Source organism: Annulohypoxylon truncatum, assembly GCF_022578515.1.
Source record: "Annulohypoxylon truncatum strain CBS 140777 unplaced genomic scaffold F4807scaffold_3, whole genome shotgun sequence".
In the NCBI taxonomy this organism is placed as follows: Eukaryota; Fungi; Ascomycota; class Sordariomycetes; order Xylariales; family Hypoxylaceae; genus Annulohypoxylon; species Annulohypoxylon truncatum.
In genome coordinates, this window is record NW_025953789.1 from 1,000,829 (window position 1) to 1,025,883 (window position 25,055).

Here is a 25,055-nt window from a genome sequence, read left to right on the forward strand (position 1 = left end):
GCACTGGAAAAACTGGGGTTCTTTAGGAAGAGCCCCGACGCCGCGAAGATGAGCTTACGATGCTCAAATTTGAAAGGAGCAGCGCAGAACCGTATTTTCCCTCTACCACCACCCCAACCCCCCAATACATACATGTAATTTTCCACCTGCAGTTTATGAGATATGATAGAAGCTCATGTCGTCCCTTAGTGCTGAGGCAAATAATACGTAGCAAATAAGGGTCGGATTGTTGGTTCCGCCTGCTCCGATCCAGTGATGCTTCTCCCTGGTCGTTTCTAGTCGATGTTTGCAGTCAAAACACAGGTCGTCGCCATGAAACTGACAGAACTCTGACGTGGGTTCAACGTGGGTCGAAAAGTGATGGATGAGAGTCCAGGCCTTGCTCATCATGCACGAGGCGCTCTGAAGTCAACATGTGTTGCCGATCACACGGTTCATTATAAAAGCGAGCTTCGGTCTATTCCGTCAGCCCCGACCGCCTCTTTGAAAAAGACGAGAGTGTCGCAGAGGGGCGGCACGGGCTTGTATATTGAACGAGATGGCTTTCTTTTGCTATGCTCGTTGGTTCAGCCGACGGGAGGTGATAAAAGAAAAAGAAAAGGCCCGTAAGGGATTGTAGTAGGATAGCCACGTGAGTAAATGGTAATGTACAGGAGAACCGGGTTATCAGTTCTAGATTCAATTAGAGGTGGCTGAGGATCTTGGCACAGATACGCCGCGCGGAAGATCCGGATCAAAGTAGCCGGCGGGCGGCCTGAGGTTCTGCGGTTCTGCGGTTCTGCGGTTTTGCTACGTCGCACAAGATATATAACGGGCAACGTATAACATATGCGCCTAGTAGATGCTCAGTTATGACTATCTACTAAAAAGTAGCCGCCCTGTAGGTGGTTTGCATATGCACCTGGGATATGTCGCAGACATGGATTTGCTAGCTTGTACGACATAGATTGATCAAGGCACTCGTCATGGATGATGCGAAGAAATTTCAACTCGCAAAATGCCCCTTCTCTTTCGTCGTGTTCAAGCCGGGACTAATCGGTCTCGTCAACGTGCAGTAGGCCGGAGTGGCGAAGTGGCGAAGTGGACCGGATATCAGCCCACACGGCCACGGAGTACGGCACGTACACGGACATTATACACTCTTTAATCTCATACTACAACGTACACTGCAAGGATTGAAACTAACGAATGCGGCCGGCCGGGTTGGCGGATGAAGTTGAAAGATGGTAGAAACTAGCTAAGCAGAATTTTTTTCTGGAATAAGACGTAGTCAGACACTAGAGGCGGAAAAAGGGGGGAGAGGACAGGGAAAACCTTGGGTGAAGCCACATACTTCGTTCTTACGCCCTATGTAGGTGTTTACGAGAATAGTCTACTGCAAAAACTACAGTAGTAGCACTAGCGAGAGACTTTAGATGCTTGCTCCACTGTGATAGGTACAAAGCCCGCAAAACTCCTCCGCAATCACACTATATATAACCATCTTGGATGGTTAACGGCTACCCACCCGATGTGTTGCAAAATGCACATCGATCAAAGCGGTGCAAAATTTCTGCATCTCGAGAGGACCTAGGTTCGTTAGTGTCGAGAAATGTTTCACTCAACAAGGGGAAGACTGGGGAGAGAGAAGAAGAAGAAAGGAAAAGAAGTACCAGAGAGAAAAAAAAATGGTTTCATCCGTTGTGTGTGTAGCAGAGATAGGTAGGGTCCCCCGGTTTGATCTCCGATCTCAACACCAGTCACCGAGGCCTTGGGAGGGTATGATGAATGGGACGGGGCCGTGGTTACGCCTTTCTTGGTTGAATGACTAAGGATATTATCAAGACGAGAGACGCCTTATTACATACCACGTATAGATTTCGCGACATATACATATGTACGTACGTAGCTCTAGATGCCAGGAGGTATGTAACCTACTACTTATGTATGCTTTCGTTCGGTAGCTCAACAAAGTCGAAAGGAACAGTAGCAGCCGTTGCTGCTACTGCCACTTAATAGGTACCAAGAATTAAAAAAATGGACCAATCTAAATCGATCCCTGTTTATCCTTTTTCTCGACCAATGTCGTCGCTCCCGGGAAACAAAAGGTATGCGCTGCAGCCACTGGGCATGTCTCGTCCGCGTAATGGTGTTTAATCCCCGGCCGGTCACTGCTAACACCAATACTGCTGCTGCGGCTGCAACCGAGTTAACGATTTTGATTCGAACAGTAAAAGCGTAGCATTATCGAAAAAAAGATATGTCTTGCCAAGTCAATGCTGGGGACGCATAGGGGCCAATCCGTACCACCGCTGTGGAGAACGGCCCAGACTGCAACAACATCGGAACAAAAAAAAGGATGTCTTAGGTAGGGTACCTAAGGCGTAGCGTGGATATGAATGGTTCGTTAATTTTTTTAGGACTACCTAGAAAGTAGGAAGCTAGCTGACTTATTGCTCCTACTGAGTGACAACGGTTTTGATGAAAAACATACTACTCCTTTTTTTCCCCTAGGTAATTAGTCTTGAGACCACCGTAATGACAATGTTATCGTGATCGAGGAGTCCAGCCAAGGAGAACGTTAAGAAAACTATTAATTATAGGGTACACCTAGTATCACTTTCCCCCCGCCTTTTGCTGGGGCTTCCGCGCCGTCCCATTAGTTGGTGTATTTGCGAAGGGGGAACACGTCGCCAGGCATCGGTTCGAGGTGCCATGTCTGGTAAGTGTCTGTCTCGAATGCATTATGCCACTCCTGCTTTAGGTCGTTGGGGATATCCCACCCTAGCTGCGAGCTTCTTAGTCTCATGCGGACCAGATGTCGTTTCTGCTGAGCGGATTGGCCGTCAACAAACCCTTCACGTCTGTGAAGAATGGCAAGGTTGTTGATGAAATGCATATCGCCAGCTTCGGTCTTGATTTCGAGCTGGACCGCTTGAGCAATAGCTTCTACCACATCGAGCGCTTCGCGTTGGCGATCGTTCAGTTTTGGGAGGTGCTCTGGACGTGGGTGGACAGCATTACCCAGTAAAGGCGTACGGCCGAAGTTCATGACCAACTTCGAGTCATGATAGAAGAGTATCGGCCGACATTGGAATTGGGGTCTTCAGCCGGGATATCAGTACCGTTTATAAGGATAACAGAATATGGAGTAAGCAGCTTACAGTGCAAAAGGCCAATCCGACTTTGCAAGGGTACGTATGATGTCAGGACGATGGGCCGCCAGCATGTTGTAAATCGTGTAAGCCGAAGCAACGATGCATTTGCCGCCAGAGGCCGCCGTGCTGCGAGTTAGCCAAGCGACTACGTCACCTGCCTCCTCGTTGTGAAAGGACTATACGCATCGTGAGAACGCATGAACACGGGAGGGGTTCTATAATTAGTAAGTCTAACTTACAATAGCGGAAGTGGAGTGGCGGTGGTGGCCCAACTTCATCATAGAAGAGTTATCAGCAACAATGTGGACTAAAAACCAATGTTAGAAAATGTGATCTTCGGCTCGTTACGACATAACACTAACCAAGCATGTTTCCGAGATGGTCTTGGCAACCTCTCTGGTCAGCAATGTAAGACTGGATTCCCAACCAGATGATGGTCAAGTCTTCAACGGAGTAATCATCCGGCTTGATGCCACGGACAACAGAGAGGCCCTTCCCATTGTAGATATCCTGGCTGAGCTGTTCTAGCTTTGAGCCGAGGGTGGGAAGAGGGAAATTGTCCCGGTTGACTAAGTCTCCGTCAAGTTCCAGTGCTAGAGGTTTAGAGTCAGCGTGGGCAAGAGGTGACAACGAAGGGTTTTTAGGAAGGTATACATTTGAAGCGATCCTTTGCGGATCGTACTTCCAGCAGCTCGTTCTCGGTCAAGTTGAGAACGTATTCGGACTCACGGCCGTCCAGCTGCTGGCCTGTCCAAGCAAGTTCATGCTGCAGAACAGGGGGATAATCGCTGGGGAGGCTAGACAACCCATCGGAGACGCAGCTGGCCCACGTAGAAGATTTATGTGTTGGGCCGTGAAGGCTGGGGCGGCAAACTGGGCCCTCAAGATCCATAGTGCAGCTATCTTTAGTTCTGTTAGCTGCGCCAATAATAACTCTGGGCCATCAACTTACATCTCATACACTGAAACAAACGAAGGATTCCTCTGGTTCGTACCAGACTTTAGACAACTGTGGTAGAAGAGATGGATCTGAGAAGAAATGGATCTGAGATGAGAAGGACAAGATTCCAGAATTCAAGTGGTCATCAGACATAAAGTGTTGACGCAAACCATTAATCAGTAGGAAAGAGCAATTCATAAATATCGAGACGAGTACAGCTTCCCGTGTGGGAGCGGTATACAAGCCCGCAGTTTCCTGATGGCGTAGACATTACTCAAGTGCTACCGCCTCAGGGTGTGCATATCAAGGTGCCTACCCTAACTATGTAGTGCAGGAGCAGGTACGTACGAGCTGCATAACTGTGTCGATTGGAAGATATACACTGCCTTGTCTGAAGATTGCTTTCCCATGCAGTCGTTTTGCTTCTGCCCCGCTAAATTATGCAAGATCTGGATGGGCCATAGGTGTCAAAACCTGGTTAATGGAACTGTGGCTGGCTGCAGTCATGCGTGGGCCATGTCTGGTGCGACGGAGGGAGAGCCGCATACCTACCTACCTATGCAGCTTGCAGCTGCTACTACCCGCACGTAGCTCCGAGAGACGGCGCGACTTGAAGTTGTGGTCGCAGCATACTCTCTTGGCGTTAGTTCATCTTTTGCTCTTTCTGCGAATGTCGGGAGCGTCTTGTGTATTGTCCAACGAGTGGCCAGATTGACAGTATCCGTTTATATCCGTTTACTTCGAGCTCTCATAGGAGATAGTTGATAGAAGTACCGACTGGAAAATATTGTGCCGTGTGGCCAATGATGTACCGCCTCGGACGGCTCGAGTGATTGGCAAATCAGATGAGATACGCCAATTCGACCTATACTGGACGGCTCGTACATGCAAGAGGGACCGGGCCGCTGCAGAGTTGTTATACAGTATATATTATCATCGTTAGGTAAGAGCAATGTTCCGGATGCTGTGCTCTCGACCCTTCCTCGATATAATGAAAGTTTTCGTCAAGGTTGAATTTGAAACCTTTTTAGCAGCAGCTCTTTCTAGTTTATGTTTGCAGTTCCTTCGTTCTTTGCTTTTGTTTCGGGAGAAACTGCGCCGGTTAAGTGTGTAAGTACTAGGTATAGCATAGATCATCGCCAATGGCCAACCCAAGCGTCTGGAGTTGTTGCCAACGAATAGAGTTCAACATGCGCCGGATCCCGTTCCTAATACATCAATATTGCTGCACTAGTATGCGACGTAAGTTTTCTCGCATATGCTTTTCCATTAACCTGAACTTAGGTTTCCGCTCATACATCCTTTGCTCAAATCGCTCCCACCGTACTGATTGTCTTAGATCGTCGATTGCGGTGTCCAGTTTTCCTCGTACATCTGGCTGATGTAGTAGAAATCGTTTTCGTAATCGTCGGTTTGACGTATCTTCGCCCAATGCCTCTCTACGAAACCAACTGATTAGTGATCCATCCGCCTTGGATATCGTCATAGGAACTCAACACGAGACGGAATGCCAGCGAGGCTTACTGTATTTTTCAATGTTCGACCTTGTGAACTGAATGAGCTTAATTTGAGTCTCATCTAACTCAGCCAGTATTGATAGGTCTTGTTCCTTGCACTTCGCAGAGAACGGGTATATATCTATCGGCGGTCAGCTTCATTAATTCGTGGAAAGTTCCAGAATACCAGTTTTTCTTACTTTTATTGCAGTAATGAAAATACGCCAGCAGAATATTCGCGCCTGTTCGACAAAGTCGTATGTCAGAAGCTGCAATCTCAATAACCGACGCCGAAAGTTTGGACCCGCTCGAGGAGACACGACGGCTTACCCATTTGGTACTCCCTCACCATCTCTTCTCTCGCGAACCGACTCTGCAACTTGATTAGTGAGCGAGGTAGTCCTTATGGTCCATTGGTAGGCATTCGTTACACACCTTAATGCCGTGTTTACGGGCATATCCAGCATCATGCTGGCAAAGAAGCGCTACGTTATGGAGCAAAATGAAGGTAATGAGGTATGTTGTGAACCAGGTTTGGTGTTTGTTAGCTTGCGTCATTGTCTGTAAGTTTTCTAACATCTCCCGACGCAGGTTAGATTGGATTTGATGAATGAGGACCAACTCGATTTGCGCACCCATTACCGGCGGCAACGGAATACATCCTCGAAGCGGGCTTGTGTCGTCCATGATATCGAGAGGCATCCCCAACGTCTCTTCCCCAACAATAATAGTGGATTTCGTTGTCAATCGAATGGCCATCCACAACTGAAGTGCTTTCTTGAGAAGTGCACTTTCCTTAGGATCTATCGTCGGATCTCTTGAGGCCTTGATTGCTGCGGCGTATGTTGCAAGTAATAGCCTGTCCTTGCCTAGAAGCACCTTCTTGCAACATTCGGGCAACCCCTGTCTGATGTATTCGGTATAAATGCTCTTCGCTTCTTCAAGATTCACGATAGCATACGGAGGGATTTTGACATTCTTCTTGGTGCCGTCGTGAACCCAGCTTCGTTCGAGCCTGTCGCCTTCTTGGGGGACGAATTGACGGACTCGGAGCTCTACGGGCTGGTTAGTGTAGCCCTCAGTGACTTTGACTCTCTTTATCTCCATCGATGCCCATTGCGATATATCGTCGGGGATGCCCTCTATCCACCTTCGTGTCCACTCGTACCCCTTAACGTTCCCTGGCTTGAACAACTTCACATCGGTAATCTTGTAACGAAGACAAGGCATTCGCCACACTTTCACGCTAGATACCTTCAGGCAAGTGAGGCATGTACCAAGCTTGTCCGAAGGATTAATCTCACACTAAAATTGAAAATTAGTATATGGAACTCTTAGAGGCCACTAGGAAATAATCGAGAGGCGACGTATGGTGGCTTACGCGAATTCGCTGCATTCGGCACCGAATACAGGAACCTATTCGTCTCGTCTCGGCCGTCTCCTGCCGTATTTCATTTGACTTGAACGGTCCCCTCCTCGCATGTGGGGGGCGTTGATTCGGATGTAAGATGTCCAACTCGCAAGGCTTACTAGAAGTCCGAATTCCATCTGCTTCCTGAGATGAAACGTCCTCGGCCGTAGTGTTCTGTCTGAACGACGATGGAGTGTAGTTTTGCTGAGCTCCCATCATGTTATTCGTCATAGAATTTGGCATATCGGAACAGAAGTCTGGTTGACCAAAATACTGTTGACCAGATACGGGCTCGGGATACACCATGCCCTCGCCGCTAGTAGAAGGCTGGACTGTCATAGGCCGGTTTGGCTGCAGAATAGGATAGTTGGACATCATTGATGAGGTTGTGGAGGGGTCATGAGGAGCAAAGACACTGGGCTGATCTGGAGACATTGTTCCGGGTGGTGGCCCAGGAGACGACGAGCTGTCGTCAAAGTATTGCCGTGCTGGGGCATAAGAATAAGGCGAGGCGGCCGGGATTTGGCCGTAGACTAAGTCATATTTAGTATGTTTGATGGGACACCAAAAACTAGAACAGGAAGCAAACCTTGGGGTTCGCATGTAGTGCAGGGCGGGCAGACAGAGAAGGTTGAAAAGTACTGCGCCAGGCGGGAGCGGTCTATGCCCATGGAGAAACCATTATTTGGTGCTTCGGGAGCACGGGGCCGCTCAGAGCCATCTTGGATGGGGGGCGTAGGTGGCGTGGACTTCTCCTGAGGAGATGCCGGTGTCATGTCTGCACTAAGACGTTGTCTCTTCGTTGAAATTGGGTATGGTATAGATGAGACAGAAGAGAGTGGGTATTGCTGTGGATGAGAGCTTCTATTATTAAGTCCAAGCAATTGGGAGACGGGGCAATTTAAGATAGACGCTGCCTGCTGGAGTATATGTAGATCCTGGACGGAGAAGCCCTCCGGATGAGATGAAGGGACAGAGGCAGAGGGTGAGTACGAGGGATCCAGGGGCACGGGCACCGCCGGGGGTTCCCCGTGGCCATAGGGCCGGCGCTTTCTGATATTATGATTATTCTATATGCAAGTCAACGGACTGCACTCTGGAATCCAAACAAGGTATGCACTACTTTGGGCTATCTAGAGGAGAGGAATATAGTAAGAAAAGCCTTACCATTGTACGTTCCATAAGGGATCGTATGAAGACGGTGGTGTGTTAAACGAAAGCTTGTCACCGGTGCGTGTACGAGGTCCAGAAGCCTCTATGTGTACAACAGAACGAGGGCCAGCAGTAGCAACAGTAGCAGCGATCAAGGAGCTGCGCGTGTCTCTCTCTCTGTTTTTCTTCCCTTACGCCTCACCGGGGCGTCTGACAGATTAGGGTGTGTGAAAAGGCGGCGTACGTCAATGTCTCACGGGCGTCATTGCCGCTAATAAGACTACCAGGATCATCAGAGAGCTAATGCGACTATGTCTTGGTGTCGCGTTGTATTATGTTATGTTATGCTGTGCCGTGAGGTACAATGGCTATACTGGGACGAGCCGCCTGCGTCGATGAGCCTATCTAGGTAATTAGAAACTGAAAAGGGGCTGAATTAACTGTCAGCAGGTGGATAGATGCTAGGGGTGAAATGTGGAGGAGGCCCAAAGAGAGGATGAAGAGGGAAAAGAGAGGAAGAAAACGGCGGTATGCTGCCGCCCGATGAGATGTGCGCCGTGCGGGAGAGGTGATGATTGGAAGAAGAAATGCGGCAACTGATGAAGAAAGATAACTCGGTGAGAAAGTTTCTACGCGACCGTTGAATCGGCGCATTCACCGGTTTAAAGAAGAGGGGGGATTAACTAGTTAATGAGAGTTGGACCTTGTGCAACCGTTCGACTGGGCAACGGGCAACGGGCAAAATGGGCAAATAAGCTTAGGTTTATGTTGTATTAGTTACAATGAGGCAATATAAATCTGTTGCTGACCAAGGGTTTCAATCGTTAGATTTGGGGGTTAATGGGTAGATAAACTTGATAGGACCAAGGAACTTAAGGGGGGGAGACCTGGGGGAAGATGCCGGGATGTTAAGGCATAAGGCATAAGCAGGGAGCAGGGATCTGGGAGAGAAGTTACCTCGTACGGTACAGTACGGGGTCGACGGGTTCCAAAGTTGGCCTGGACCTGCTCAGATACGGCTCAAAAAAGAAGTCTCCGAAATTTTACCTCAACTTTCGAGGTGCCTTAGTAAGGAATAGGTAAGGAACAGCCTTGCGAGCTTGATCGAATTGGGGCAGTCACGGACAATTGTGGGCAATTCGGGACCTTGGAGGTATAGCATCGATAGGTAAACCTTGGAAGGGACCAAGCGACTGTGGGCTGCGTGGGATCTGGTGCACTCTTTCCCGTCGTACGTAGGATGATCAATGTAAGCTTTAATGCAAGTAAGAGATGTCATCATTCCACAAAAGCCACACTAGTATCTCCTTTTCCCTCTTTTTCACCTTTCGGGTTCATTTTCCCTATTCCCTGCCCTTAATTCTCGAACCCCTGTTCCATTATCAACCCGTTAACCCGAAGATAATCATTAGTCTCGGCCAAAATTAAAACATCTGTTCGCATGAGTTCAATGGACCGATTGATGCTTACGTACTGACCGATAAGATTCGATTGAGCTGTTCTCCACCTTTCAGAGCTAATGAGATGGAACCTGATTGAAGCCTAAGGGGTTTAAATATATTAGGGCGAAGGTAATGCTGATCGTACGTATATTTGAGCAAGTATGTACCTACACTAAGTCGTCGGTAAAGTACGTAGAAGCGGGCATAATCGGTCTAGATTAGAAAACTGCTAATACACTACGTAGGTAGGTAAATTACGGCGACCCAGAAAACGACATCGAGCGGAATGTGGAGTTTGTTCTTCGACCTAGGCAAATCAGGAAAGGCGAGGTCTATATCAGCCGTGTCAACTGACCTGATTGCCAACGTATCCATCCACCTGAGATCGCATTTCTGGGGATACACAAGTTCGAGGAGCCAACGAGCCGACGAGCCAACGACATACATCGTTTCTATCTCGCCGGACCCGCTACGACGGATCTTAATCATCGGAAAGTAATCGCGTACATCCATCACCTCCAGCCTCAAAGTTCCGCCTAGTGTAGTCTCCCGTCAAGCCCAGGGGTCAGTTAAGGGTCTGCTAAGGGTTCGCGTGTGATAGTGCGAGAGGGGGGGACCCTTATTATTAAGCCTATCAACTGACGCGAACATGATGTGATACCTGCCGAATTAGGAACTCGGATTGAACTTTTCAGAGACCAGAACCCCTTGGGCCGACTCCCGGAGCATAATGAGGTAGTACCTAACACTCAACTAGGATTCTCCAAAACGGCGACTACCTTGGTGAGTTACATTTCATTGCTTATCCCTCCCTGCGATCGAGCAAATTGCATGATTCCATGATCTGAGAATGTAGCTAGAAAGATAAAGGAGTAGTAGAAGTTAAAATACACGTGCTCGACGATTTAATCATGGATGAACTGACAGTTTAGGTGGGGCTGACTGTACGTAAGGCTACTAGCGCTCGGCAGAACGTTCGCAACCGCATGTACGCCATTTACACATAAACAGGTATGTATGTAGGTAGGTACCTACAGACTTCAGATTATGTAGTTCGTAAGAAAGCCCTGACTTTGTACCTATCTTCAAGGTTGGTTTAAGGATTTGCGCGGGACGTTTACTACGTACCATCTTTACTCCGCATATTGCTACACGTGGACTTCCAAGGTTACCTGGCTGTCGGCTGAGGTAATATATCTTTCTTCCTATAGCATGTGCGGCTTACGGATTATCACGACGAAACATCGGCTATGGATGGTTGTGATGCATACCTGTATCGGGCGCTGCGTATGCTCATATAATCGACGCGACATTGTGATCTCCGCACGCTCTTTTCGTCCACTCAAGCTTCTCCGTGTATAACTCACCGCCCCTTTCGTATATATCTAAAAGTGCATCTCCTTTTAGGTTTCAATGTACGTGAAGTGGCAATAGATGGTCGACCGGTGAGAGCTGACACTGATGCCCAAGTTGTGCGACATAGAACATAACCAGACCGAGACGCCCGATGAACCAGAGAGCCTTGCATTCTCGAAAACAACTGTCTGACCACCATCGAGCCCGTTGGCTAGAGATATAGCATGACTATATACCGATGGATTATGTTCGGTATTTTCGGTTTAGCTCTACCAGGTACCTAGTCACAGGGTCTCAGACAAACCGTTGACGCTTGACGCGGATAGGTCATGCGATTACCAACCTTGGGATTTGCATGGTACAGCTTATCATGGACCGGGGAATTCTAAGCATAACGCATCTCGCAAGATCTGCGACAAATGTTTAGACGCACATGTCTACACCTAAGTGGGATGTGTTTCCGTCTGATTGTAGTTTGGAAATGCACGTCCTCGTCTCGGGATTAGTGCATCCGTCTGGATAGAAAATGGAAATTCAAGATGGCGGAAGCAACGCTTATTTGGAAGTCTTACTGACTAAATTTACCGAGGGAGCAGGTTCCTTCGCTCTCCATTATCAGCTAATACAGTCTGTAATGATGTACAGTGTCTACTACATCCCACACGTGGATAACATGTGAAGATTTAATTGTTCCGAGTTATTGATCGTTCAGGTAACCTTAAGGGACTTGACCCCCTCTCTATGATGTCATTTTCTTGTTACACAAAACCTCCAGATCGCTCCTCCCCAGTTCCCCTCTCCTAGCTTGACATCACCAGCCAGGGGAGCATTTAACCAAAATGAGGGTCCCCCACATTTTGGGAACTTCCCGTTTAGGAGTTCATGGATATTCGATGTTATTTTTATGAAAAAAACGAAAAACTAAAATCTCTACCACGTGGAAGTCACGGTTTATCTGATCAAGAGAACAAAGCTATTAGACACACGAAAATTGTATAATTACCCACCAGATTTTCATACTTCCACTTGTTCATCATAATTCGCTTCAAGTCGGCCTCCTGTAGACGACAATCCCACAATAGCCAATTATCGGAGCCGTAGCAACGCTCAATCATAATCTCATCGAAGAAAATGCATATAGGTATACAAGAACAATCAGCCAGGCTAAATTGATAATGAAAACGTTGCTCCTTAGGCATTTATCATCCTTCGATCCATTTACTGAGGCAAGTAAAAGTGAATCGCCTTTTTTCGGCTTTACTTCACCCCGTAGTTATCTACGTATACTGAATCTCAAGCATAGGTCAATAGGTATCATAGTGACTATCCCCTAGAATTACATGGTTTCTGTATATGCCTTGCGGCGTATCTATCCAAATAACCATTACGACGGGAACATAAATGAACACATTTTGGTTTAGAATTCGACTTGGCCCCGTGTTTTCTTGGCAACGGGGAAAGTAGCTGGAGAAACGCCAAGCCTTTCTGTGTCAGCCCTATGAAATCAGTACCTATTTTAACTACCAACTAATCACGATAATGCAGATATAAATACTATTCAAGGTCATCACTTCACGACGGCGCGTATATGCTGCAGTAGTAACGCTTCCGGTATAGCATAGTCCTGATCGTCCGAAAGCTAAAGAGTTTCTATACGGGAGATGTAATTGGGTTATCAAACCTAGTTGCTTGGTAATCTAAACGGACCTTTTACTATACCTAAGGAGCGCCCATATTAGTAACTCGATGCCTTTCGTCTCCACCGTGTCTAGTAAAGTCATTTACAGATGTCTACCATCGACGTGGGCTAGCGAGATATCGAGGAGCTTTCTTAATAGCCCTTCAGCCGATAGATTCTACGGAGTCAGCCTCACCCGCATTTCAACATTGTGCTAGCTCAGGTAGGTAGGTTACAAACCTACAAAGTATTAGGTAGGTAGCTATAAGCAATGGATGCGGAGCCAGACCGACAGTCCCGACCAATCATTAACCCGACAAGATAATCGGGTTTCCCCTATTTTTGCTTTTTTTTTTCGTTTTAGGGCCGACTACCGCTCAGCTTAAAGAGAAATGGCTTGCGCAACCTGCATCCGGTCAGGCACTCGGTCAGCGGGGGATACATTTTTAATGGCCCAGTGTCGAGGCCATCGTGATCTTGCCACCCACCCGCGGTTTTCGTCCAAGTTGTCTTTTCTGGGCCCGCCAGATTATGCGTAGACACTATCACACAGGCTAAGATTAAGAGTTTCGGCATAGGACAGGTGCTAACGTCCGTTTGCGGCTTGAAGCGGCTGCTCGGTTTTAACAGCCACAAAACCGCGGCAACGCTGCCTTCCTCCAGCCATTGCTAAATAAGCCAGCCGTCCAGACAATCAAAATTCGACTCTTATTGGGTATTTCCTTGAAGGGAGTATACGCGGCTTAGTTCTCAAGAAGAAGAGGAACATCAGCCAAGTAAAACTAGAAACTCAGAGCTGGCTTCTGTCCTTGGACACTAAACGCGAGAGTCGGTCTTAGGGACGAAATCAATCCCCAGACTTCCATCTAGCTTCGAATGTCGGGTATCTACGTGCTACATCGGACCTCGACGTATCATGTAGGCAGGCGTCACCTATGTAAGTTCATTAGGTAGGTCAAGTAAGGAGCGAGCCAGATTGCTTTTGGTGCGCCTTTGCCTTCGATTAAGGAAAGCACGCCGGAAATCTCGGGAGATGGCAGACGTGGCTTCTCGTCCAGGAAGCATCACGCGCTCTTTGTGCTTTTAATTCCAGTATACAGCTAGAGCCGGTCCAGTTTTTGGGCAGCTTTGGGCACGGTCTTTTGCATCCTCCAAACCCACGTCCCCTCTTCGGTCTCCTGGCTCCGACTTCTCTGCATCGGCCGGAAATCCAATACTTATTGATCGAGCATTTGCCTATCTCAAAGGCCTTCGGAGCACCCATCAGCCACGGGAAGCGATATCGACTTGAACATGGAATTGTCCACGAGAGCTATAGGAGAGGTCGTCCACCCCACCGCAGCTTTCTACCAACCTCCTTCAGAGGTTGGAGAAACTCTAGAAAGTCTTAGCCCAGCAGATTCCGTCGTTGAGTCTACGTGGGAAAATTCTCTCTTGAACCCGAAGAACCGGATTGATAGCCTTGATTTACCTCAGAATCCTTTATGGCGTGTAGATGGCTGTGCTGGTTTGGGAACGCAGTACTATGTCCTTCCGCTTTTTCTTCAAAAAATCCCTCCCATGCGCATGGACGTGTTTGTTTCCAATTTTCAACCCACTCTCATTCGTGAGCAGCTCGAACTTCACAGGGCGTTCCATACCAAAGACGCTATTCGATTGCCTAGACTTGCTATCACAAAACATATCGTCCGAATCCTACAGATCTGGACTACTTCCGAATTCAAGGACCTCGCGGCTTTCGAAGACTTTTACAAAAGCGTGCCTTTCGGATCACGTCTAGTCTTGGAAGATATGTCTCTCGATGTGCGGCGAGTTCGTATCAAAGTCGGCCTCAACCATAATCTGGAGCATAAGCTGCTACCATTTTCGAGATTGGCGGACCTCTGGGGATCGGACTTTCCGTTCCCCCAAGTGATTGACTTCTTCGATCTCCATGTTGTCAGCATCTTACACGATAGCGTCTGCCTCGTCCGAATAAACGAGCAACTCTGCATATTCAAAGCATTGACCAGCGGGGCGAAATACCTCTACCACGAGTTGAAAACGCTCTGTACAATCGAACCACATGAGAACATCATCGTACGGCCAATGCATATAGTCACAAAGAGGTGCAACTTCGGCACCAAAAAGGCTGTTGTCGGGTTCACTACGTTCTATCACTCGAAAGGCACCCTCCGAGATGTCCTACCCCTCTCGCGCGCCCATGGCCAATTACGACGTGTCGATCAGTTGAAGTGGTCGATCCAGCTGACCAAGGCTCTTGAGCATTTGACTCGCTCAGGGATATACTATCCCGATTTGCGACTAGATAATATTGTCCTATCAGAGAGCTCCAACATTATTATGGTCGATTTCGAGCAGAGAGGAGTCTGGTGCGAGTTTTCAGCCCCCGAAGTCAATGCCATCGAATACATCCGTTTGATTGCGACCGACGAATGTGTGTCCGAATCTGTGAGCGCGAAGTATCGAAGGATGTTGCAAGATCTGCTACCTTCCTTCGAATCACTAGAGGATGAAAGATACACAAATCCTAAAGACGGATTTAACTTACCTTGGATTGCGCTTAGCGCGGCAGAGCAAGAGGCCGCTGAAGTATACATGCTCGGCAGGGTCCTATGGTGCATTTTCGAAGGGGTCAGCGGTCCTCAGAAAGCAGCTGTTTGGCAATCGTATCGATGGGAACCCGATATCGAATTCCCCGAGTATAAGAGGACCCCTCCTGCCATGAGGGATCTGATAGATAGATGCACCAGAGGCAGAAGAGGCACACTCAGCAATACCATAATGAGACAGCACAGCCAACTCTTTTTAACAGCCAAGGACGCCAAGGAACAAAGCGCCGACGACGTTAGAGAAGCTGCAAAGCGTTTCTGGTTTGCTGAGATCGATGAAGCAGAGAGGTTCCTGGCACTCCGAAGCTCTCAACGTCTTAAAGGGGAGTGGAATGACAACTACTATGGTCGGCCAACTCTGAAAGAAGTCTTGGAGGATCTAGAAGCATTTCAGATCCAAGCTCTTTAGGGTTGTGTAAGGAGCCTAGGTCAACATTTCAGGTTCAACAGCCTAGTCCTCCCTCGCTTCTCGATGGAAGCCAACAGTAAGACAGCTTGAATCATATGCCTTTAAAGAACTTTAGTATCTCATAGAGATCATCTATTATAAACAGTGTTAAACTAACTTTTCTAGAATTGCCTAATTCGATGAAAATGTGGCATGAATGCCACAACGTAACTTACCTTAGGTGATGCTAACATATGTGAACTTCACCATCTTAGACCATTCAGATATACAGTTTAAGTAAGATATCGAGCTCCTTGGTTAGGTGCCCCGAGAAAACTAAAGGAACTCTAGATCAAAAGTGTACCTTGCTTAGTTGAAGGGCCCCATTCATTCCTTATATTAACTCTACTTATTATAAGCAGCTTCGCCGCTTCTTGTTCCAGTAATGATCTCGACCTCCGCCCTGACTCACCATGGACGACTTCTATTACATACCTGTCTTCAGCTTATATCGCCTGTGTTTAGCAATTAGGGGGCTATGTTAATGGACAGCGAGGTACCTCCCTCTGCTATAGCTGCTAGGCAGACAACAATGCTGGCAAGATAGCCGGATTATGAATTGCCGAAGTTGACACCTATAATCACCTATCGCCTCGCGGTTATTCTTGACCGACTTTGTATTGAATCCCGGCTCAGCGGTAACCAATAAGGAAACATCGAGGCCTGTATTTATGCAACTAATAGGAAGCTAACTCTCAGATAGGGGGATAAGCTGACTGAACATTCCACCGTAAGGAGAGTCAGAACCAACGAGCGGACGGAGCAAACATCGAGACGTGTGATAGCAGCAGTCTTGTGTTCGAAGAGAAACCTCAAAGATTGTTAGAACTGCAAGCCAACCAAGAAGGATAATCCTAGTCACTCACCAACGACATATACGACACAAAGTAATACAAGGAACTCCTCCATAATCTCGTACCATTCCTATGAGTTCATTAGCAGTTACTCGATCGTCTCAGCTGTGCAAGCATGGTCACACCGCTGCTATCCTAATAGAGAGCTAGGTGAAGAAGTGGCAAATCGGCGAGAGAAAAGGGGATATATCAAAGCGGCGCAGCAAACCACCATCTCAAGTAGTCTACTATCGTCCCATAAGTCCACTGTCTAGTGAGAATATAGGGTCCTTGAAAAGCGGGTGACGGCAACGTGCCGCAGTGCCCAATCGGATCGAAGCTCAACGACCTCAGGGGAGGCAGAGCAGTATATGTCCATTCCGCCGAAGTCGTCAGCAGACGTATGAATTCCGCGCTGATGCCTGCCCACTCTCATGCGGCAGTGTCCCTCCCCGCGCTTTTAGCATGATGAGACGAACGTTCTCCTTGAGGCTATACAATCAAAGCTAGGTCTGACGCTTGCCGGTTCTGAGGTGGAATTTCAGATATCCCGACCGCCATGAGCGCCGAATCACCATCCCGGTCCTGAGTGCCGAATTAGGCAATGCAGTCGCCCAGGGGATTTCGGATATGTCCTAGTTCGATCATTTGATTCTGGCACGATGCGCAAGAATCGCAAATAACGTTTAGGCCTCATCCGGTGATGCTAGGCCGTCGAGATGTGATCGCTCGGAGTGGGAGCCCTCAATTTTTTTTCCTTCTCGAAGCAATTGATAACAACTAAGGTGAGGGAGAAAAAGCGAGAAGCCTCGTTGGCCGCCTAGTGGGCCGGATTCGCTGGAGACGGAATAGGCGGTCGCCAAGAAGCGGCCTAGTTCGAGGCTTTGGGGCCCGAAATCGTGGCCCGAAGCCACGACGAACCTCTCAAATGAGCGCTGGTCGCATCGATGGCCCTGGCCGTGCTTTTATATTGCTAACCCACGAGCTTCAGATCCGGATTATGGTCCCTCCCCAAGGCAGAAAGAGAAAAAAGGAGGTGAATGAACAAAATACTGCTCCGAACACCCAATCCCGCTTGTCCACCAATCACAACCCCGGTCTTACCGTGTGGCTGATGATGAGATCAATTCGTTGACAAAAGCTGTATTATAACGACTCCAGATTGTCGATTCCTGCATGCGTTAGTATGCAGTACACAAAATTGCCGTATGACTATATTCGGCATCGCCAGTCCTACCCGTCCCCTTGGGTCTGGGTGATTACTCGTTTGAGACATTAATCACGCACCTTAGGCGTGCCATCTCAGGATTACGTAGCATTTGTTTGATCTACAGCATTTCTTTCTACGTGCATCTGCGACTCAGCCATCCAGATGGGTGGGTGCAAAGTTCCCAAGTACCCAGGCTTCCATCCCGGCGACGAGGTTCCCTACAGCGAACCCTTTCCTTTTGTTCTGCTACCATTTCCGGCCCGTGGCGGGCGGGCGGGCGGTACAGAGGCCCTCGTCGGTGCTTCCTCCCCCACGGCCCCTTACCCTCCTGCAATTCGGTCGACTTAGACCAACTAGGTAACGTATTACTGTCGCTGAACCAACGCGGACCGAGTGGTCTCGATATTGGGCCGCTTCTTTCATTATACTAGCACTTAGGGGACTCCCCACTGTCTGCCTGCTCTCGTGATGATTATTCTATATAACCACCCGTATATTTCCAAAGCATGTGTGGTAAATCCTTCAGTATCATCGCCGTTTCATCAACATCACTCGATGTCCCCTCCAACCGAACGTTTTAAGAAGCTTTCACTCGAAGGCATGCCTCCCATAACTCGTCTCCAGAGCCAGAGGCTACCGGTGGAAGACTCGAGCTCCGAGTCTGAGACCGAGCCGGACTTCGACTTCGATGAGGATGGTTACATGACGTCCCCGTCGAACCTCAGATACTCACTAGATCTCCTAGATGAAGAGACACGGGATAATGTAACGAGGGCTGTTGAAGTCCCTCCTCAGTTCGTGTTGCGTGGCTGCCAAGCAGGAGATCAGCGCTGCCTTTTCTTAATAACAGAGCCGGTGGAATACACGATTCGGACTGGTATGGAAGAAAGCGGTTATGGGATTCCAAGCTGTACCTGCGAGAGTGGCGAGCACGGCGAGTCACCTTGCCGCCATATTCTTTGGCTGTTCGATCAAATCACCAGCCAGATCCTGGGCGTCCAGAGGGATCCCTTCACCCTATCGCAACACGGCTCTCCAACGGAGCTCGGGAACCCATACGATGCGATATCGGACTTCCATCTCGACATGCTAGCAGACAGCCTCCATTGTGATGTCGTCGGGCAGTCACCAGATCCGAACCCCAGGCGGGTCCAGGAAACACGAGAGATACTCGCCTCCCTAAACGAGGTGCCCATCGACGAATACCGGCCGGACCTCTTCGACAACCCGCGGAAGGGCAAGAAGGTCATCAAGCGAGGCGACCTGGAGCAGACCATCTTCCGCATGCTGCTCCGCAACGACGACTTCTTCCAGTACTTCCTGTCGTCGATGCGCGCCGACGAGTCCCCCCACAAGAACCGGTTCCGGAGCCTCCGGCACCGGACGGACGCCGCGCTGGCCGGCCTGCGCGCGTACGCGGAGGACCCATCATTGCAAAACGTCGCGCGCCCCAAGGACGTCGAGTGGTGCGCGACACACCTCGCCTCGGTGACGCGCCAGATCCACGCCGTCATCCACACGACGGACCGGCCGCTCGAGGCGCGGGAGCTGCGCGCCGCGGCCCGCGCCGCCGTGCACGCGCTCGCGCGCGTCGTCGACAGCGACGAAGACGTCGGGCCCTCGCACCTGCCCAAGGAGAAGCGCAACCTGTTCTTCCGGCTCGTCGGCTCCGGCGATCGCAACTTCGCCCTCGACGTCCTGGCCTCGATCCCGCCGCAGGTCCTGGGTCCTTGGATCGACGAGCTCGCGGATATCCGCGATAAAGTCGCGGAGCGGGGAGCGCCGGAATCGTATACGGCGCGTCTGGGCTCGCTTGTCGCGCACTTGCGCTCCCGCTGGGCGGGGCCGGCGGCGCCGGCGGCGGGGTCGAAGAGGACGGGCCAGGGGCAGGATCGTGGGGCGAAGAGGGTGAAGTGAAGGGGAGTGAGCTGGGCTTACTTCCGCTTCCATATGACTGGGCAATGAGCTGGTATTCTCGTTACTGGAGTCATGTGTGCGGACTACGGGCAATTTTGATCTGGTCTCACGACAGATACTAACTACGTAACCCTCTTCAGGAAAGGGGGACTCTTCTCTTCTCGTCTTTCATTTCATGTTTTCTATCCAATGCCTACCTCATCCAAACGGGCTTCGACAGCTCGGAGGCAGGCAATTCTTCCCTTGACTTATGTTCGACTATTATACCTACAGTGTACGGTTACTACAATGTTGATGTCTAGACTGCTATTTCTCACGAAAATAGATAAAGATAAAAGATAAATAGGGTGCCCGGAAATAAAATTCAATTCTATTAAAACGTTGTTATCATTATTTTCGCGAACTATGAAAACTATTGCACATCTCCTAGCTATAGGTTATAAGCAACTCTCGCCTCTTCCCCTCCCCTTCCACTTCCTGCACCTGTCCTCCTTTCCTGATCATCCGCCGTGATAGCCGTCCGAACGATCCAACTAGGGAGCGCTTACTATCAGTCCCGTAAGTCTAGTCCTCATAAAAAGATAGATGTATATGTAAAAACGACAGTGCGCCTAATAATGCGCAACCCGTATACTTTCTCCATGCCCGAGGTCGAACTCGCCCGCGTTGGTGGCCAAAGTAGTCCCCCCTGAGCTTAAGCCTCGCCTCGTCCGAAGGTAGGTAATTTCGAGGCGAGCGATCCGTAGCCGCCGTCCCCCAAATCCGACCGCGACCCGGGTTGGGGCCGGTATGCCGAATCTGGCGGCCGCGTAATTTTCCCCCTTTTCCATTTTCGCTTCCGTCCCATTCCATTTCATCCCAACTTCAACCTCAGCTCATCTCGTTTCCATTTCGTCTCGTCTCATCTTACCGCACCTCATCTCCCTCACCGTCGCCACCGAGGCAGGAGAGCGCTCTACGGTGGAAGAAGGCCTTACATCTGACCGAATATTCGCCTAATTACCTACCCAACTACATGCACCTGCCCACTACTACGCGGCCCTGAGGTGTAGTATTTCAGGCCCGGATCTCATTAAATCAATGAAAGAGGAAGGCAAGCAAGACCAGCTTAATTTTCCGGTCGGGATTTGAATGTATATCTCCTACAAACATCCCGAAAGCACGTCACGGTCAGCAGTGGCAGAATGAAACCTCCTACAACCCAAGCTCGTGGCGGCCTCAATTGCAGCCCAGGACACCCCGTAATCTCGCAATGCAAGGGAACGAGTGACATCAGACGTATGCGCCGAAACTTCAAAATGTATTTCCATACTAAGTTCCGCATACGTATATTCAACAACGAAAATGAATCTCACATTAGTCGTTTCGATTAAAAATTCGGAAAGTTCATGTTATTTCATAGGCGAGTATCAATTCATATGTCTCGGGGTATATCCAGCGCGACTCTTTGCATCTCCACCTTCACTCTCCACCGCCGCTAGCCCTTCATGCAAGTAACATCACACGCATCTCATCTCATCTCATCTTACCATCCATCTCGTCTAATCAGCCACACCTTAAAATATGGCCAAAATACCAGACCTCCCCCAAGCCCCCCAAACCAAAGCTGAAAAGTGAAAAAGTTCTCCAACGATCATGCCAAATAACGGTAACGAAGTATCCAATCCCGATCCCATTTCTACAAACCGGCCGCCGTAATGCAAAATGCAAAATCCCGTTCTAAGTTTCTCGCCCGTATATTTCAAAACTTAACAGCACCCAATTAATGTTGGTATGTACAAGCTCGCCTCAAACTCAAACGTCAACACCGATATCCGGTCCCCCCGCAGCCTCGACCTCCTCTCTAGCCCTTACATTAGCGATGGAGCTTTGCAGCGCGCTAGTGAGATCGATGTGGAAGAGCGGGCGGTTCAATCCGTGAACAACGACCTTTCTAGGCTCGTTAGTCCTGGCGAATTCAGGCGCCTTGCTCTTTGAGGCCGACTGCGTTATGCTCGAGGCTTTGCTTGGCCCGGGGCTGTTCTGGGACGGGCTCATGATGTCGGTATCTGGCTTGCTAATAGTCGGCCGCAGGGTACCCTCCTTCTCACTAGCTTCCAGCTCTGCTGCCGCCGCCGCGGAATCCGAACCGCCGATCTCGGCGACGCTGAAGATAGACTTCCAGCGCGCGTGTTCCGGGCGCGGTGTGGGGTATCCGAAGCCTGCGGAGACGAGGCCGCGCTTCGTCCATCGGTTGTTGATACAGGCAAAGTGGAAGTCTACCGGTTCCGGAGCCGCGTAGCGGTCTAGCTGGTTGCGTACGTCGATCAGCTGCTGCACTGATGTTACATCGACGTTATTAACCGAGCTGAAGTCGAAGATGATAGCCTTTAAAGTCGGTAGCTCGTCGTTTTGTTCTTGTTGTCCTTTCTTTGGACCAGGATCATTCCACGGTCGGTCTCCAGGACGTGAGTACGCGTTAGATCTGTTGCGACGTGTATTGGCGAAAATGTGACTTGTAAGGTAGTCTAAAGTGTGACTAGCGCTGGGATAATTGAATCCTTCTGAGAAACGGTAGATAAATATACCCGGGTAGGGGCTGGCGACCTCGACTTGCGGGTTAGAGCCATCGCCATGGTCGATTGGGAGGAAAACGTTGCGAGTAGGTGGAGAGGGGGCAGAATCAACATCGATCGTTCCATATCCACCCATTACGTTGCTGTCGTTGCCGATGAGGTGATCACCAAGCACGGAATGCACTTGTACTCTGCCGAGAAATCTTCCGCGCGATTTGAGGACGCGGAACATAAAGACAGCGAAAGAGATGCATATTGTCGCGTAGATTCCATTTTCAATGGTCGAAAATATGGTAACGAACACACCGACAAAGAAGATGATAACCTCAATGGGTGAGATTCTCCAAAACTTGTAAAGCGTATTCGGTGATGTGATAAGGTCTCCGACAGCATGGATAATAACAGCAGCAAGAGATGCGGAGGGGATATAAAAGAACACGGCGGTAAGGGCGTAGATTGCTAAGAGGACCACAACCGCCGTAATAACGCCAGCGAATGGAGTTCGTACACCTGCCTTCGACTTAATTGCAGTACGGCTAAAAGATCCGGTAGATGGGTAGCCTCCGAGGAAGGGCGCGAGGACATTAGTCACACCAATAGCAACCATCTCCTGCGATGGGTTGATTATGTAGTTGTTGACACGACCGAAAGATTTCGAGATGGCGATATGTTCAATTAATAGAACAATTACTGTCGCAGGGAGTTCGCTGATAAATGAGCGGATAATGTTCGTACTGATCTTTGGGACAGCCGCATGCTGAAAACCTGTTGACTATCAGAACCTCATCGTCAAAATGGAATCGGTTAATATAATTACCTCGCGGGACATCCTTAAGGATTGCAAAGGCTGGATTTGAACGACGGTGCATGTTAACCAGCCAACTGATCATGGTATATAACAAGATGACAAACACAGCCCTCAATGTTGACAGGAAGAAAAACAGCTTGTGGTGGTTTGGAAACTTCTTTGCTGCCCATGCGCAGGAAAATCGGATCAAGTAGAGCATCGTGAGAGCAGTCAAGCCCATAGCTGCGTTCAAGTCCGTCTTGCCCAGATTTTTCAGTGTGTTGATAATCACCAGGTACGTCGAATCCCTTGTCGAGAAACCGGAGATGCCCATAAGCGTGGGGACTTGCCCTGCCGCAATGTTGATGGCAGATCCGGTCATGAATGCAGCAAGCGATACTAGAGGTATCAACTCCACGATCCATCCACATCGGATCAAACCGATAAAAAGCACGATACAGCCAGATATGAGAGCAAGGGCGCTTGCAATGACCCAAGGCTCATCAGCGTACTCTGGGTATTCTTTAATGGCTTTTGAAACGACAGTACCGGTAACGGTAGACACAACAGCAACAGGCTTTGATGTGTTAGCAGATCGTCTATTTCACACATGCGACCATGTATCAACTTACCCCGATGGTAATATCTTTGGAAGTAGCGAAAAACCAATAGATCAGGACGCCCATAAACGAGGAGTATAACCCAAACTGCACTGGAAGGTTGGCTAGCTTGGCATACGCCATTCCTTGAGGGACAACAACGGCACCAATGGTTATACCTTGAATTAAGTTAGTTACGAACCACGTTTAGGTCGCAAAAGGGGACAAACCTGCAACAAGGTCGCCGAGGAACCATTGTAGATTGTAGAATCCAATCCAAGACAGGAATGGGAATAGGGATTTGACGTAATTAATCATGTCCTGCCCCGAGGGCGTGACCTCCGCTATCCATTCTGCACTTGTAGGCTGCTGCTCGATAAAGCTGTCTGTAGTATGCGTCGAAAAGACCGATTCTCCCCTAGTCACGTTGTCCGTATCGGGATCATCGAGCTTGATACCTAAAGCCTTTGCCAAGGTTTGGCCCAATTGTCTTGATTGAGGCATGGCGGCAAGGTGAAGTAGTAAGAGCAACAAGTGTGAGTGGTTGCTAGAGGGCTATGATGGAGTTTATAGTCGAGGTGTTGTATGCGATTGCTCCGTGAAAGAGCTTAACACCCCACGAATATGAGCCCGTGGGCCAAGGAAATGCGACCCTAAAGTAGCGCTATACAGAAGTACCAATGGCCATTTGGGATATTCTAAAGCAAAGGTACTGCGTATGTCTAGATTGAGTTCTCGTGATTGTACGTTATGCGTCGATCCAGAGGTGAGTAATTCGCGCCAAGGAGTGAGAGTGTCGTACGAAGGTTCAGTCAGTAGGGGTTTAGCCGTCAGTCAAGATGCCATCAATAAGTCGTTGCAGTTATTGTAACGATCGAATTATCTTTGAGCCACAATCCTAGGTTGACAGAGATAAAGACAGCCGTCAAGAACGTTCTCTTTTCTGGGAAAGATTTTGTTTGGAGGACGTGTCTGAAGGTTATAAAGGTGAGTTATCCAATTATCCACGTAGGCCTAATTAGAAACAGACCGAGGCGTGGTATGATGGTGCGTAGTCTCTGTGGGGACCGGAGATCTTAAGATTGCCACCAAGAAAAGCTGAGGAGCCGGGGTATAAACTTGATATAAACAATAGGTAGATCTATGTGGGCATAATGGACCCCTTTTCAGGTGAGGCTTGAAGAGATATAATAAAATCTGATCGAGAAAACGTGGATAGTACGCATAGTATGAGCTAGCAGCTTAGTAACTAACAATCTGCTAGTATACGGTCCGTTCTGGTGCTTCTGCGGGTGCCCCGACATTGGCTGGCCTTCGATGGCGCAATTGGCTTTATGCTATATAGAGTCTAGCGGAAATATTCAGGTCGATCATTCTCATGCTCGACTATTACCAGTACATCTTATAAAAACGAATTGCAAGCTGAACTGGGAGTTATCACTTGGTCTTCGAAGACAGCCGAAGATCGATCTTATAGCATTC

At 49.0% G+C, this 25,055-nt stretch overlaps 5 protein-coding genes across 5 annotated transcripts; 2 read left to right on the forward strand and 3 right to left on the reverse strand.

Moving 5' to 3' along the window:
- Window positions 1-2,369: 2,369 nt before the first annotated feature.
- On the reverse strand, window positions 2,370-4,495 carry F4807DRAFT_409522 (Clavaminate synthase-like protein). Its single transcript, XM_047996549.1, has 6 exons — window positions 4,090-4,495; window positions 3,792-4,040; window positions 3,500-3,730; window positions 3,377-3,444; window positions 3,144-3,313; window positions 2,370-3,083 (listed from the first exon to the last, which is right to left on the reverse strand). Exons 1-6 carry the CDS (start codon window positions 4,094-4,096, stop codon window positions 2,639-2,641), a joined length of 1,170 nt encoding a protein of 389 aa, XP_047858405.1. The 5' UTR covers window positions 4,097-4,495; the 3' UTR covers window positions 2,370-2,638.
- An 818-nt stretch (window positions 4,496-5,313) lies between these two features.
- Window positions 5,314-8,353, reverse strand: F4807DRAFT_204103 (uncharacterized protein). The gene is made up of 8 exons (XM_047993839.1): window positions 8,152-8,353; window positions 7,574-8,054; window positions 6,955-7,517; window positions 6,009-6,878; window positions 5,904-5,952; window positions 5,774-5,842; window positions 5,602-5,715; window positions 5,314-5,516 (listed from the first exon to the last, which is right to left on the reverse strand). The coding sequence occupies exons 1-8, from the start codon at window positions 8,164-8,166 to the stop codon at window positions 5,413-5,415; spliced, it is 2,265 nt and encodes a 754-aa protein (XP_047858406.1). The 5' UTR covers window positions 8,167-8,353; the 3' UTR covers window positions 5,314-5,412.
- Window positions 8,354-13,546: 5,193 nt separating this feature from the next.
- F4807DRAFT_204266 (uncharacterized protein) lies at window positions 13,547-15,987 on the forward strand. The gene has a single exon (XM_047993841.1). The coding sequence runs from the start codon at window positions 13,906-13,908 to the stop codon at window positions 15,631-15,633; it is 1,728 nt and encodes a 575-aa protein (XP_047858407.1). The 5' UTR covers window positions 13,547-13,905; the 3' UTR covers window positions 15,634-15,987.
- A 2,283-nt stretch (window positions 15,988-18,270) lies between these two features.
- On the forward strand, window positions 18,271-19,632 carry F4807DRAFT_456432 (uncharacterized protein; the record flags this gene model as incomplete). The annotated part of the gene is made up of 1 exon (XM_048000877.1): window positions 18,271-19,632. The coding sequence occupies one exon, from the start codon at window positions 18,271-18,273 to the stop codon at window positions 19,630-19,632; it is 1,362 nt and encodes a 453-aa protein (XP_047858408.1).
- Window positions 19,633-21,426: 1,794 nt separating this feature from the next.
- Window positions 21,427-24,077, reverse strand: F4807DRAFT_456433 (putative sulfate permease; the record flags this gene model as incomplete). The annotated part of the gene is made up of 4 exons (XM_048000878.1): window positions 21,427-22,952; window positions 23,005-23,551; window positions 23,607-23,752; window positions 23,804-24,077. The coding sequence occupies 4 exons, from the start codon at window positions 24,075-24,077 to the stop codon at window positions 21,427-21,429; spliced, it is 2,493 nt and encodes an 830-aa protein (XP_047858409.1).
- Window positions 24,078-25,055: the final 978 nt, after the last annotated feature.

What these genes read in the sequence shown, in the direction of transcription:
- F4807DRAFT_204103 (XM_047993839.1), bottom strand. An exon ending in CACTACATGCGAACCCCAAG is followed by an intron (nt 7,518 to 7,573) that starts GTTTGCTTCCTG and finishes AATATGACTTAG; the next exon opens with TCTACGGCCAAATCCCGGCC. An exon ending in TTTTCATTACTGCAATAAAA is followed by an intron (nt 5,716 to 5,773) that starts GTAAGAAAAACT and finishes GACCGCCGATAG; the next exon opens with ATATATACCCGTTCTCTGCG.
- F4807DRAFT_204266 (XM_047993841.1), top strand. Translation starts at nt 13,906, where the DNA reads ATGGAATTGTCCACGAGAGCTATAGGAGAGGTCGTCCACCCCACCGCA.
- F4807DRAFT_409522 (XM_047996549.1), bottom strand. An exon ending in CGCAAAGGATCGCTTCAAAT is followed by an intron (nt 3,731 to 3,791) that starts GTATACCTTCCT and finishes CTAAACCTCTAG; the next exon opens with CACTGGAACTTGACGGAGAC. An exon ending in GCCACTCCACTTCCGCTATT is followed by an intron (nt 3,314 to 3,376) that starts GTAAGTTAGACT and finishes CGATGCGTATAG; the next exon opens with TCCTTTCACAACGAGGAGGC.